The 13599-nt window shown below is 47.8% G+C and overlaps 1 protein-coding gene across 1 annotated transcript in view; it reads right to left on the bottom strand.

Moving 5' to 3' along the window:
- Positions 1 to 12926, bottom strand: part of MXI1 (MAX interactor 1, dimerization protein) — a 51982-nt gene extending 39056 nt beyond the window's left edge. The window contains exons 1-2 of the mRNA XM_059821078.1: positions 12839 to 12926; positions 12015 to 12147 (exon numbers count right to left, since the gene is read on the bottom strand). Coding sequence (XP_059677061.1) covers positions 12015 to 12147; positions 12839 to 12911 — 206 coding nt within the window. The 5' untranslated portion in view covers positions 12912 to 12926. The remainder of the gene's footprint in view (positions 1 to 12014; positions 12148 to 12838) is intronic.
- Positions 12927 to 13599: the final 673 nt, after the last annotated feature.

Raw genomic sequence — 13599 nt, 5'->3', positions numbered from 1 at the left:
CAAGTAGCAGTGGATCAACATTGTAAGTAGTCTGTGAAACCAACTGCACAAGCCATAGTCTGGGAAGCCTACAGAGAAGCTCCACCAGTAGCAGCGGGTGAGGCTTTCAGCCCAACGGTAAGACAAATGATAGCTGTGCAAGACTCAAATCTTCCTGCCCAGATGGAGATGCTCAAGGTCTGAGTTTCTCCCCTCTGGGAGGCTCAGGAACATGACTCTTGGAGGCCTGCATGGGAGCCTCAGGAACACACCAGCTTATGGTACTCAATGCTGTCAAGAGCTCCTTGGAGAGGAGCGGGATGCAGCTGAACAGGAGACGGCATAGCTGGAGCAAAAGTCCTTCTGCTGCCATCCTTATACCCTTTGCAAGTACCAGCCTCAAGTCCAACAAGAGCCTCACCTCAGCCTTGCATAACAGCAAATCTAACAAAACATTTCCTTCCAAGCAATACTAGAGACAAAAGTTATCTTAGCCATTACTGTCCCATGATCCCCCTACACTCTCTGGCCTTGAGGTCCAGAATAAATGCTTCTCCGTGAGGAACCGAAATGAGGAGACACAACAGACTGTTTCACCTTCTCACTGATGTCAGTGGAGATGCACCAGATTAACCTGGCCCCAAACTCTGGCTAGTTTTTCTGTCGCTCTTAGATGGACATGGTATCAGATTCCTCCCAAGGCTCTGATCAAAGCTGTTTTCCCAGGATCAAGCCAGACCCTTTCCAAAGTTCACATTCTCCATCTCCAACAGAGAAGGGGATGCAGCCATACTGGCATCTGTTTGTGTTTATTCGTCTTTGGAAAAGGAGAAATGGCCCCACAGTCTGTTTTCATCTCAACAAGGGGAAAGAGCTCCTTCGTGTGGCTCACAATTGCAGGAAGTCACCTACCCCTGGGTTTCTACACAGTGTCCTGAAAGCCTCCTGCAACACTCAGTCAAAAAAAACCTTTAAAAGGTACACTGCACACATCCCTTGAAGATGTAAATGTCTTCAAGCCACCTACAGTATTTACACAGCCCCTCTCAGTTTGGTACCTGCTTCTCAAAATCATTATTTGTTTGCAACACTTGAGAAATTAACTCTTCCCTAACAGTTCTTATGCAGGGGGGACAACAGTAACACACAGAAAAGCTAAATGATTTTCCCAAGGTCACACAAGAAGCCTGTGTCAGAGCACAGATTCCCTAAACGCCAGGATAAGGCTCACATCATTTGGTTGCTGTTCTCAGGCATCCCAGAGAGACATTTAACAAGCACATTTGTGCCATCTGATTCTTGGGCCAAAGACAAAAAAATGACACAATCATTGTAAGCTGCAAGTGGGAAAGTAGAAAAAAAAACCCAACCAATAACAACCCAAACCTAAACCAGTCCTCACGTCTCACCCACCGGCTGCCAAGTGAGCCAACCCTACTCTCAGACACCATTGTACAAGGTGCTAGAGAAGAATCTAAAATGGGAGCCAAGAGCAAAGTAATATTAGTTTACGAATACAACTCATCTGACAGACACGTCAGGCATAACCCTCAGGTGGGGAAGGAACTGCAGCCGCAGTCCCAAACAAAACACACTATTCTGTTGGTGTGTGTTCTGCTTTTTCAGCACAAGGGAAGAAAGAGCAGGTAGACAGCTCTTCCCTGCTGAGCACCACAAGTCTCTTCCAGTCCCAGAGCTGAGCTCCCCAAAACCAGAGCAACACCCCAATAAGTAGCACTCCACAGGGAAAGAGTTTTCCAAGCTAGGCCACACAACAGCAAGAATGCTGTTTTGCATTCACTGCTGCAAACTGGGGCCAGCAAAGTCGTCCCCAGCTGGCTTCCCTCCAGCAAGGAGGGAAGAAACTTCCCTGGGAGCAAATGTGCTGGTGTGGGCCTTCTCCTGTACCACCTGAGACTCTGCGTGCAGAGGTTGGTCCTAGCCCCAAGTGCTACGAGAAAACTGCCCCATCTCATACACTCCCCCACACAGGGCCCTGCATAGCCAAGAGGAACTGGGTTTGCTGAACAAGCAGCTATTCAATATTTTGTTTTCTACTCATTGTTCAACGCATGGCCTCAAGCCAAGCCCTGCTCTGAATATAGAACTGGTGGTTTCCTTACAGGCTTTTCGACAGGCTCACCGAGAACACTGGCTAGGCAGTTCACAAGCATGTCTATTGTCAAGCATCTTCGCTTTCCAGATTGGAAGCTAAGGAACAGGGAAATCAGAGTTGCAGCTTCTCGGCCCTCTGGGTGCCTCTACAAACACTCCCAAGGGCCTGGTTTTCTGGGCCACTTTACACGTTCAAAGCACAACTCCGACTGATGGTCCTTGCAGCTGTGCATCACCAGCACTTCCACAGCTCAGACCCCAGGCTCATACCTTGGAAAAATCACAACATGAGGAACAGACTATTTGGGGGTCTCCTATGACAAGCTGGGCTAAAAGGGACTTGCTGAATGTACACAGGGCTGCTGACAGGGGCCAGGAATGAAATGAGTTCTCCAATGTGCTGTTCACTGCACCATTCATTTACCTTCTAAATTCTGTGACAAGTACGCAAAGGTCCTACAGAAACCACCTCCTTCCCTTCCCAGCCCACAGTTAACCACATCAGAAGAGGCTGGTGCACACAGATCAGACAAAAGCTGACACATGTTCATTTGGGGAGGTTTCTTAGCCGTTTCAGTAGAGAAACCCCAGCCCACCTCCCTTGGACATGCAGCAGTCAACATCTTCTATAATGATTTAGAACTTGGCCAAATTCAGATACATTCTCACAGGTCAGGAAAAAGTATATTCCTTGTCTTCACCAAGGCAAGATTCCTGTCTATGATCCATGATGCAAGGGAGTTTGAGCTTCTTGTAGACAGATTCTTGACTTTTTTTTTTTTAATACAATGACAAGCCCATGTTTTTCAGGACCTGGTGAGGAGAAATGTCAGGTGGTTTCACCATGGCACCTCCAAACTCCCCCATGAACAGATAAGAGCATGGCACAGAATGAGGACAGCAAAATACAGACACTTCCTCACACTAGTGTCAGGTGCACGCTGTCCTCCAGGTCTCTCCCAAGTGCTACCTGGGAAGGACAACCTCCCTAGACAATCATCATAAACAGATAATTCAAAGCAAAATTAATTATTTAAGTAGAATGAGGCACAGACTTCATCCATCCCCTGCTAACACCTCACTATCTCTGTTAACAAAATTTTCTCTGTGAATATTCAAGTGCATTACAGAGCAGGGTAAGGCCTGACACTGCAGAAAGCTCTGTGCAGTCCCTGCCCTGCTGACTTCCTGCAGGCTCCATGAGTTTCACTGCATGGTCAGGGTCTCTTCCAAGGCCGCAACAGAACCAGTATCATAGTTGCTGGTACTTGCATGGCAGAGAGATTGCAGTGATTCATAGAAAGAGTATAAAGACACAGAAGGCAATTTTCAAATCTACCTAGAAAAGTTAGGATCCTAAGTCTCATCTTCTCTCAAACAGCCACAAAGCTCCAAAACACCGATTCTGCTTCCTGAAAACTGGATTAGAAAAGTGTGCGCATTACCCCAATGTACAGATGGTGGGAACCATATAATGTACAGATGGTAGGACCCATGTAGGTCATCTGACGTGCACAGATCTTGCAGTCTTTCAGCAGCAGACTCAGGAAACAATCCAAGGGCCCAGCATGCCAGCCCTTTGCCCTATACCATGCTTCTTCCCACACATAACGTTACCCTTTCAAGGAAGATGGTCATATCCAAAAATAGCCTCAGCAATGTCATCTGCAGAGCAACAGCCTGTTTGGGGAACACGTACTTCTCTGCAACACACACCTTCTGACCTAAAGAAACTGCCTTCAGATGCGCTGGGGAAAATGAGGCTTTCTGAGTAAACGCCACCTGACTGAAACACACTTTGTTTGAAAAGAAACTGATGGCATTTGTATGGCTGTGGGCCAGGCCAGACTTTCTTCACTTTTATTTAGGCTTGTTAGTTATCTCTCATGTTACAACTATATTGCTGCAATACTGTGCCTGGAGATGAAGGGAGGGGAAATATACTTGAAAACAGGAAAATACATTAACACTACTGTTAGCTACACATTGTATTAGGGAAATTGAGGCACAAAGACTTACAAAGGCTGTAAGAAAATCATGAAGAGAACCCAGATGTCCTAATGTCTGGAGTTGTATTCTATCAACAGGGACATACTCATCTATCATCTGGGAGATCCATGAAAAAGGAAGGCTGAGCAAAGCGGAAGAGCTCCGATTTCTTCTGTTCTTACAGTTCTGGCTCACAAGCAGCAGCAACTAACATGAAGGCAGCGAGGTGGCTGCCTCCCACTGCTCCCAGATGGCCAAGCTACTTGTGAAGCAGTTCATGAACTGCTGCAGTTTGTAGCCTAACTGTTAAAGGCAAATCAGAACTGGTGCCATGTTACCTTACCATATCTATACACTGCTTTACAGCTGCCCAAGCACCTGGGCAATGACGACTGGGGTAACAGTCTCAACAGCAATCCCACTGTCATCTGTCCCTTCTCGTAACTTCTCCCTTCTTGACGGTGTAACAAATGGAAGGAGATAAACGAGAAGTCTTCAGAAAACAATCTACTTATTTATGCAGAGGAACTTTAATCAAAACTGAGGCAAAAGAATTGTTCTCAGTCCACATGCCTGCTTGTCACAGAGCAAGCAGCAAAGTATAAACAAGTAATTAAGATAACGTTGGAAATCACCTAGGCTACTTCAAACTGGATTCATAAAGCAACAGAACTGAAGTGAAATCACTTTCATATCAGACAACGGAAGTACAGTAGGGAGCACAGAAATGAGAGACGGGACTATATCCAGCAGGATGGAAAAAGCAGGCCTGTTCCCTCTGAGCTGATCAACAAGGCAGTGTCTCATACTGAAGAGATCCAGGCAAAGGCCACCCAAGTGCACAGCGCCAGAGACCCACAGCCTCTGATCAAGAGAGCCCAAAACAGTCAACAAAAACAAATCCTATCTTGTTGGTTCAAAGGGGGTAGGGAGCAGGAGCCAACACTCTCAAGAGGAGAACAAACAGAAGCCAGTCTTTGAATTTGGGCAGAAGTTTGTCAGGAGGGATTGGGAGATCATCAACAGCAGGAATTCCAACAAGCAAGACAATTAACTCAGTGGTATGACACGGACTGGTCTGTTTGGGTCAGAAAGAGAAAGGGATTTGAAAGCTCAACCAAGAGTAAGAAACAAAAAAGTCAGTCTTACCTACAAACAGAAGAGTAGATGAAAACAACGCTACAGGTGACAACCAATTCACTGTCAAGCAAAGGATCAGGTCAGGTTAAACAAAAGCATGAAGGATAAATCCCTGCATGTGTTGTGGATGAGGCATTACACAGAGAAGACACAAAAAAGGTACAAACACGGTGAGAGGGGAAAAAAACCCAAAACACCTGACAAACAAGGAATACTACTTAAACCAGGAATTGACTGTACACTGAATGTAACGGGAAAAGAAAATGAGGGAATTCCAGGAACAGATGACCACGTTTGGCCCAAATATCCTCCCTGCCATCCTGGGGCACCAGATCTCTCTAGGAGCTGAGGCTAACTACCTTCACATTTCAAAAGACCCTAAGCACCAAAACCTGCAGTTTCTCGTCACTGCGCCAGCACTGCTATCAGTGATGCAAACCAGCCCGCAGCAGTTGCAGCACAGCTCTACCTGGGTAGAGTGCTGCAACATGAACAGCATGAGCCCTGACTAACAGTCCCACCGCTGCAAAACAGCATGCTCCTGTAGAGGCTTCCCCCAAATCTGCGAGGACGAAGGGATCATGAGCCTCCATCCACAGAGAGCAACAATTCACGACAGACAGATGCTGCAGCAGTGAATTACAGCTAAGTTGCAGATAAGATCAACAACTGGGCCTGCTTCTGGTTTACACAAAGGCCTCTTCACACAACTCTGGACAGTCTAAAGAGACCACAAATTACATTTTACACCTACTGAAGGTATCAAAGTATCAATTCAGCCCAGAATCATGGGTTTCTGCATAGAGTCCCTGCCACACAGATCTCCCTATGCATGGCTACATTACTAATACACAAAGGAAAGCAGGAACTGCAGTTCTGCAGGATCATCCCACTTGGAAGGCTATAAAATAAACACGGTGACAAAAGGGGAACACAGCGGTTTTCCCCATGGAAACTGCTATATCAGCCCTAGCACTTTTGGAGGCCTCATTCCTCAGTAAGGAGTGGGGTTTCTGCTTCTCATGCCATTTGCTGGGTTCACCCTCACCTTCTGTATTTTGCCTGGTAACCTGCCAGCTGTACTGCAAAGCCAAGCATCGCTGAGAAGACACCGCATACAAAACCTCACCTACATGTTTTGGGTTCCCCCCCCCCACCCCAAATTGTTGGCAGGATCTCAGCTTCTGATGTAGATGAACAGAGACAAGGAAAGGCACAACTTAGTGCCAGCAGGTTCAGAAACTCCAGCATCACTACAACTTGCTTGTCTACACTCGCAGACTGCGTTAGGGCAAATTACATCAAATGGGCAGATGGGGTGTGCTGAGGCTGAACTGAGCTATTTGAGTACAACCCTACCTGCCAACCTGCTCTGATCAAATGTCCTCTAGTTCAAACCTACAGGAAATAGTGGGATTTTAACAAGGGCTGCTTCCGCCTCTTGTGCATGGACCAGCAATCCATTTTCCCAGTCTAACACTCGAACTGTCATTATGCTTTCTCAAAAAGCAGTCATGCTCACACCTAACTGCTGTCAACACTGCTGGCCAGTCCCTCTCAACATCTTTAACAGAGAAGCAATCCTTAATAACTTAGCCTTGTCCAGTTTTCCTTTCTTCAAAAATTAGCTAGCATATTCATGTACACTCTCTAGTGGAAGATCTCATCTCCATTTCTAGACAAAATTTCAACAGCAGCATTAGGATTCCAGATAGTAATCACACTGTTTGTAGGTTATTAAAATGTGGCATAAATCAAAACAAGGCACAGCAAATCTCATCCATTCTCTGGCTTACACATGTGGATCTGTACTATATAAAGCAAAGCCAAGTCCTGAGCCATGAATAGAGCTCCCTGGCACTACAAGGCTTGAGACAGAAAGCACAGTCTCTAGCCCCAGCATATTACACAAGGGCCAGATTCTAACCCACCTACACACAGCGAGTCAAAACTCAACTCCCACTAGCTGTGGAGTAAGGTGTGATTCAGTGCGAGCGCAAGCGGCTAAAAAATAAGAAGCCCCCAAACAAATAAACAAAGTATCATCCAGAAACAACTAACAACTGATAGAAGCTAGGAAGCCGCAAAGCTGTCAACAAAAAGCCTCAGAGACCAGCTCCCTGGGATGTGAGGAAAGGGGTAGGGGCTTTGTGCAGAAAAGTAGAACAACACGGGCTGACACAGCAATCTACTCTTTCAGGAATTTCTTACACAAGATAGGCAAACCAGTCAGTCCCCTGCGCCTCCTCTCTCCCAATAAAATCAGAATTACAGCACTGTCCTAACTCCAGAGACTGTAGGAAGGACAGAAAATTGCCAGGTACTCAGTCATCAGTGCAATGGGGGGGGGGGGGCAGTGAACCTCCTCTGACAGAAAGATATATTTAAAACTGTGCTTAAGCAAGTGTTCACCAACCCCCCTACTCCTCCCCTGCACAGCAAGGTACAGCTGCACAGCACTGCTGTTCTGGTAAATAAGGCTTTCCTGCGCACTAGACAGCCAAGGTTGACTTGCAGCTACACATGCCACATCCTTTTAGCTTCTGCACCCATGTTTGTGAACCTGTGGCACACAAAGCCATCACCTGAGGCACATGAGGTACTTAATGCACACCTACCTGCCTCCCCCCCCCCAAGTCCTTACTCAGGGACACTGTGAGCAAATCGAGCTTAAAGCCAGGAGTACCTGAGGGTTTCAATAATACAGCCCCCATCCCTACCCTCAAAAAACAGCTTTAAAGGTTATGAGAGTGGAGGGCTACAGAGAAGATTCAGCACAAAACCAAGTGATGGGATTTAGAAGTGTGGGAAACAAAGTTTCAGATGGGGCAGAGGAGAGAATGAGAAGCTGCATCACTAGAATAGCCAGAAGGGCAAAGAAACCCAAACACCCAGATTTTCAAGACACCATGTCCAAAATGCCTTACCATACCCATTACAGCTGCTGATTCCAAGCTCTGCAGGCAACCTGCTACCGGACTGTAGATGTCTGAAAGGCCCTTGGGAAGCAGCCTCAGACACAAGGGAGTATAATGGGAAGAGAGGAAAATGAAAGGAAAAAGAAACTGGACAGAGATCAAACCCTCCCCCATGGAACTGAGCAATAGATTCTTTGAGCGCCCTTAACAACATGGGCCTCCCGGGAGAGCTGAGGGCTCCTAGCGCTGCTGGAAGGGTGCTTGGCATTTCCACAGGATCAGACCTAAAAATAGCAGGCTTTTCTACATGCCTGAGAGTCTAAATAAAAACAAAACACAAATGACAATCTAATATTGTAACATAATTTCAGATTCCATTATAAATCTTAACTTCATTAAACTGATTGCATTATGGGGGGGGATCATTTAGCATCCCTGCTGTTTATTTTATTTCCTGCTGACACAACGATTTAAATTGATTAAAAAGTCTTCTCAATTATTTTCCAAAATGTATAAATATCAAACCAGTCTAATCCTAACTAACTACAATGAACCTTTCAAATAACTGGGTCTATTTAGAACTGCGTATGTAGGATCCATAAAAGCAGTTTACAGTGACATCAAATGCAAGTTAGTGTACCCACAAAACTGTACTTCCAACATGGACTACTTCACTTCTCTAGCAAGTTTTTAGAACTCAACTTCTGTCCCAGAAACATCTTCAGAAGGAACGAACATTAAATGATACTGTATGTTACAATAGATCTCTGCTCATTTTTCATCCCAGTCCAAAAACCAACGATACTTTTGTCAAAAGCAAATTAAAAAAGAGGCAAAACTAAATTCTAATTTAATATGGGTTGACTAATTATTTTCCTTGGTTTTGGTTTTTTTTTTTTGCTTTTAGCTATGTGTTAAATGGGATTTTTTAAAAAAAAAGTTTCCCTTGTTTATTATGAACTCCAGGTCACAATGATGTGATTCTCCACATATTTTTGCAGATGGGTAATTTTCAGTACCTAAATATCCCTGACTAAAGCAAGACTGCATATTTTTAAGTATATTCAGGTTTTAACTCACAGCATGCAATACTAGGCCTTTAAAATACCCATGCAAAACACTACACATACACATAGACAATGTCCTGAGGATTGCAGAGGGGAACGAACCCGAACCCATCTGCAGCAATCTGCATGCTGTTGGTTGCGCAGCTGAGACAAATGAAGGAAGACAGATCTGAGCCAAAACATCCTTTTTTAAAAATGCATCATGTAAATTCAAAATAATGAAGCAATGTTTTCCCTCTCATCTGCACACCCCTGTTTGGGGTAGAAAAAAATTATTTTGCTGGGGCTGGGAGACCATTGTAGTTCTGTAAGAATAAGATTTGCTCCACAATTGCCATCCAGAGCTGGGCTGCCTGTTCCTCAGAACTTTCTGGGTGTTTGTGCCATGACAGCACAGAGCCTGTTGGGAAGAAATAGCTGTCATGTCTGGGCTGCAAATGCTTAAGGGAAATACTTGGATTTCAACTATGAATTAAAGAGCATCTAGGCTCTGTAAATACCCTGCACCACGTAACCATGGATTATTTGGTTCAATAAAGACCAGCAACAATGCACATGGTCAATTTCTAAAATTGTATAAATAAAGACAAAAAAGAAAACAACCGTGCTTTGCCAAACGTTGCTTGAGAGACATTTTTACAGGAGGCTTTTAAATGACAAGATCTGCACAAGATCTAAATGCATAATTTCTCTACACTAATTAAACATTTTGAGACAAAAGCAATCTAAGAAAATCTCTTGTCCACACATAATATGTAAGTTTTGCCCCTCATCAAGGGCTTGATATTTAATTCAAAGTCCATTCAAAATCCACTAGACAGAACTTACTGAATTGTCCCTTTGATTTTAACAGGAAGGGATGATACAGAGCCTTCTTTAAACAAGGCTGATGCTATACTCAGCATCACACAAAACACACTGCAGAGAATTTGGAGGCACCCTGAACTTCACAGTTGTCACTTCCCGGCACTGCAGCCATCTGGAAGGCCTGCCATCTCCTACAGCAAGTGCAAGCTGCTACGACTTGCGCTAAAAGAAACTTCCATTTCCAACTGTGTGTGTTATGTCTGAGGTCCCCAAAAGAACCGCTCTGGTCTCTGCCTGGAGCAGACATGACACTGGTCACTCCCTGAGGCCGAAACAAGCATGGGAGGCAACACACTGGGTAATGCTTTCACTCTAAAGATTCAATTTGGCCTCAGTATTCCTTGCATAATGAAGGTTTTAAGTAAGTCTAGAAAGTATCTTTTCTGCTTCTCTGTTGCCTTTCCTCCCACATCAATATATTCAGACTGTCATGCTAAACGGCCCAGCGGGCTGGTCTCAGCACAGAAAGGTGCCCCATGAGACCTGTGCCTCGGGGCTCTGTGCCGGCAGGGCACACTGAGCACCCAGGCCCCAGGGACGGGGAGTGCTCTGCATCCCTCTCTAGCCTACAGGCTGCGGGATTCAGTGCTAAGGAGCTCCTGAGGGGGATGTGCTTCCAGCCCTCCTCTGGAGAAGGGCAGGTTGCCATGACAAAGGCCTTTGAGAGAAAGAGGTGTGGGATGGAAAAATAGTATGTGAGAAACCTAGAGGGAAAAATACAGAACTCAATTCAGCATTTGCCATAGTTTCCCAAGACAAAGTCACTGGGATTTGGGACTTTGGTTCATGGGAAACAGTAAAGGGCTACAACTGCCTTGAAATCAGGAGAGGCTGGATGAAGGAGGGAAGCAAATATAAACATGCAGCACACAAAGAGCTCAGGACATGCTGATCCTGATGAAGAAAACTTCCCCACAGCAAGGTGTCCTAACATCACTTCAAACAACCTTTATTATCAAATGCTGCCGAAGCAGGATCACTGCAAAGGCACCTTTGCCCTAGGCCTTTACAGGTCCTTCCCAATGGCCATAAGAAAGCTTTAATCACCTGAGCCACCTGCCACCATTTTAGGGATTGCACAGGCCTTACTGCAGTAAAAGCAAGCTTGCAATTGCCTCTTCAAAATTATGCTTCTAAAGTTTCCCTATTCCAGAAGGTCTCAACAAGGTCTGAACAATTCTACAGAAGGGAGCAAAAGAAAACAAAGAGAAAAGGAGCGAGGGGGGAGAGAGATTCTACCACAGCACCAAGTGATAGGCTTAATCCTGTTGTCTCTTCTGGATTTAAGAAACCAAGAAATACAGCACTGCATAATAAGAGAAGTGTCAAAACCATGGAGTTCTACAATTACCAAGCAATCAGAAAGCTGGGAAATCCCAATGCCCTGAAAGGCAGAGTGAAAGATAGCTTCATTTTCCTGAACTGAATTTTTAACACGTTGTACATATCAGCCAGTAATCTCCCTCTCTCTCATTTGTTGTAGGGGATCCATTTCAAAACATCATTTCCTTGCTTCAAATCATGCCTGTCATTACAATCCCAAAGCACTCAGGCTGCACAGACGCTATCCCTTAAAAGCAGTGACTTCTGGGTTGGAAAGACATCAGCTGCATATAATGGGAATAGCTATTGCCTGCCTCCTCCCCGAACCCTATGAACAGATCTCCCTATTTCCCTTCCCTCTGCAGCATCTGAGCCTTGGCACAGAGTCAGCTGGCACTGCTGCTTCAGATACAGCTCCCCTGTGTCCCCTCTGCTCTCAACGCTATGGATCCAAAAGGGACGCTGTACTTGTGTGTCCCAGCTCTGAAGCCCCCTGCACTCAGACTCTTCCCATTTTCCTTGCAGGGTAAGTTTCTCTCCTCTGCCTCCAGCTTTCCTTCCCAGCTTCATCCTCCCAGCCAGCCCTGCACCCCCCACTTTCCTGCCCACATCGTACCTGTTGGCAATACTTGCATTGCTGCCACTGCCGCTGTGTTTCCTTGCCCTGCTCAGCCTCCGCGTGGGCTTTGGGTCTTGTAGTCCAGGACTTGGAACTGAGGGGAAGGTCGAGGCATAGCCATGTTCACATTCTGCACGAGAATCAACAGGCAGGGCATTAAAAAAAAGGGTCATTAAAAAAAAAGAGAAAAAAGAAGTCAGCAGGCAGGCCTCACCACTAACCCGTCAGCCTAGTTGGGGAGGCCCTTAACTACAACAGCTCAGGGAAATGACTGATGATGTGTTCAGAGGGAAGTGGACTGGGAGGTGGAGAAAAGAGAGGAAGGGGAGTGTAAAGGCTCTGCCAACCTTGGAGGAAGGACACCACCACTGAAACACCTGAAAACACCAAAAGAAAATATGACTGCCCAGAGACTGCCTCGGCTCTCTCCTCCTGTCCAAGCTATCTGAACCGGGCAAACCAGGCATATTTCACTGTGCCATCGAGGTCTCTGCAAAGCCAGAGCCACCCATCGCCATCCTTCCTGCCCAGTGGGAAACCTTCACACCAGTCCCCACTTTTCCTTCCAGAAATCATATTAACCTCAATCTCCCCTCCTCTGCAAAAACCTTCCACCTCAGCCACCACCTCCAGGAGGACCTGTCAGCCCTGTCCCTCGGCAAACCCTTCACTGTTCAGTGATTTACCACCAGCCCACCAGCAAACACCGGCTCCGATCCCCTTTGCCAGGGCCGCTCTCAGCCCTCTGTGGGGATCTCTGACCCCAACCCCGCTCCCCCCACGGAGGGCTGTTACCCCAGCACCCCTCCTCCCCCCATTACCTCTCTCCCTTCGCTCCAGATACTCGGCCGCCTCCAGCAGCCGCTGGATGTTGATCATCTGGACCTGCTCCATGGCCCCCAGGCCGGCAGCCGGGGGACTCCGCCGCCCCGGGCCCCCCTCCGCCCCCGCGCTCCCAGCTCCCCCGCTGGAAACGGGGGCGGCTGCGGCGGGGAGGAGCGCGGGATCGCCGTCTCTCCCCAGTCTCTGGGCCTCCGCACACCGACAGCCCTCTCGTCCCGGGGGGGGGGGCGGCTCTCCTGGGAGGGCGAGGGGTGGGCGCACGGAGGTGGCAAGGGAACACGCGAGGAAATGCTGGGGGAAGGACCGGGACCGGGATCCTCCCCCCCGGCGGAGGCAGCGAGGCGAGAGCTATTCCTGACCCACGCCCGTCCCCACCGCCCGGCCGAGCGCTGCCCCCACCCGCAACCCCCGCTCCGGCCCGGCCCGGCCCGCAGCCCGCCCCCCCGCGCCGGTCCCGGCCCGGATTTACCCCCACTTCGGCCCTGCCAGGATCCAACCCCCTCGGCCCCCGCCTGGGCTCTCCCCCCGCCCGGATCGGCCCCTCAGCCCCGCGGCGGGACCGGCCCCTCAGGCCGCCCCGCCCCGCCCCGCCCCGCGCGCCCGCCGCCCCCGCCGCCTCGCACCACTTTGTTTACCTCTGCCCAGCGCTCACGGGAGAGGGAGGGGCGCCGCGCGCCGCCGCGGGGCTGCCTGGGAAACGTAGTTCCGCCGCTGCCGCCGAGCACTGTGGGACGGTGGC

This window comes from Gavia stellata, chromosome 9 (genome assembly GCF_030936135.1).
Source record: "Gavia stellata isolate bGavSte3 chromosome 9, bGavSte3.hap2, whole genome shotgun sequence".
NCBI lineage: Eukaryota > Metazoa > Chordata > Aves > Gaviiformes > Gaviidae > Gavia > Gavia stellata.
The sequence above is the reverse complement of the archived record's forward strand: the minus strand, read 5'-3'. Positions and strand labels throughout refer to the sequence as shown.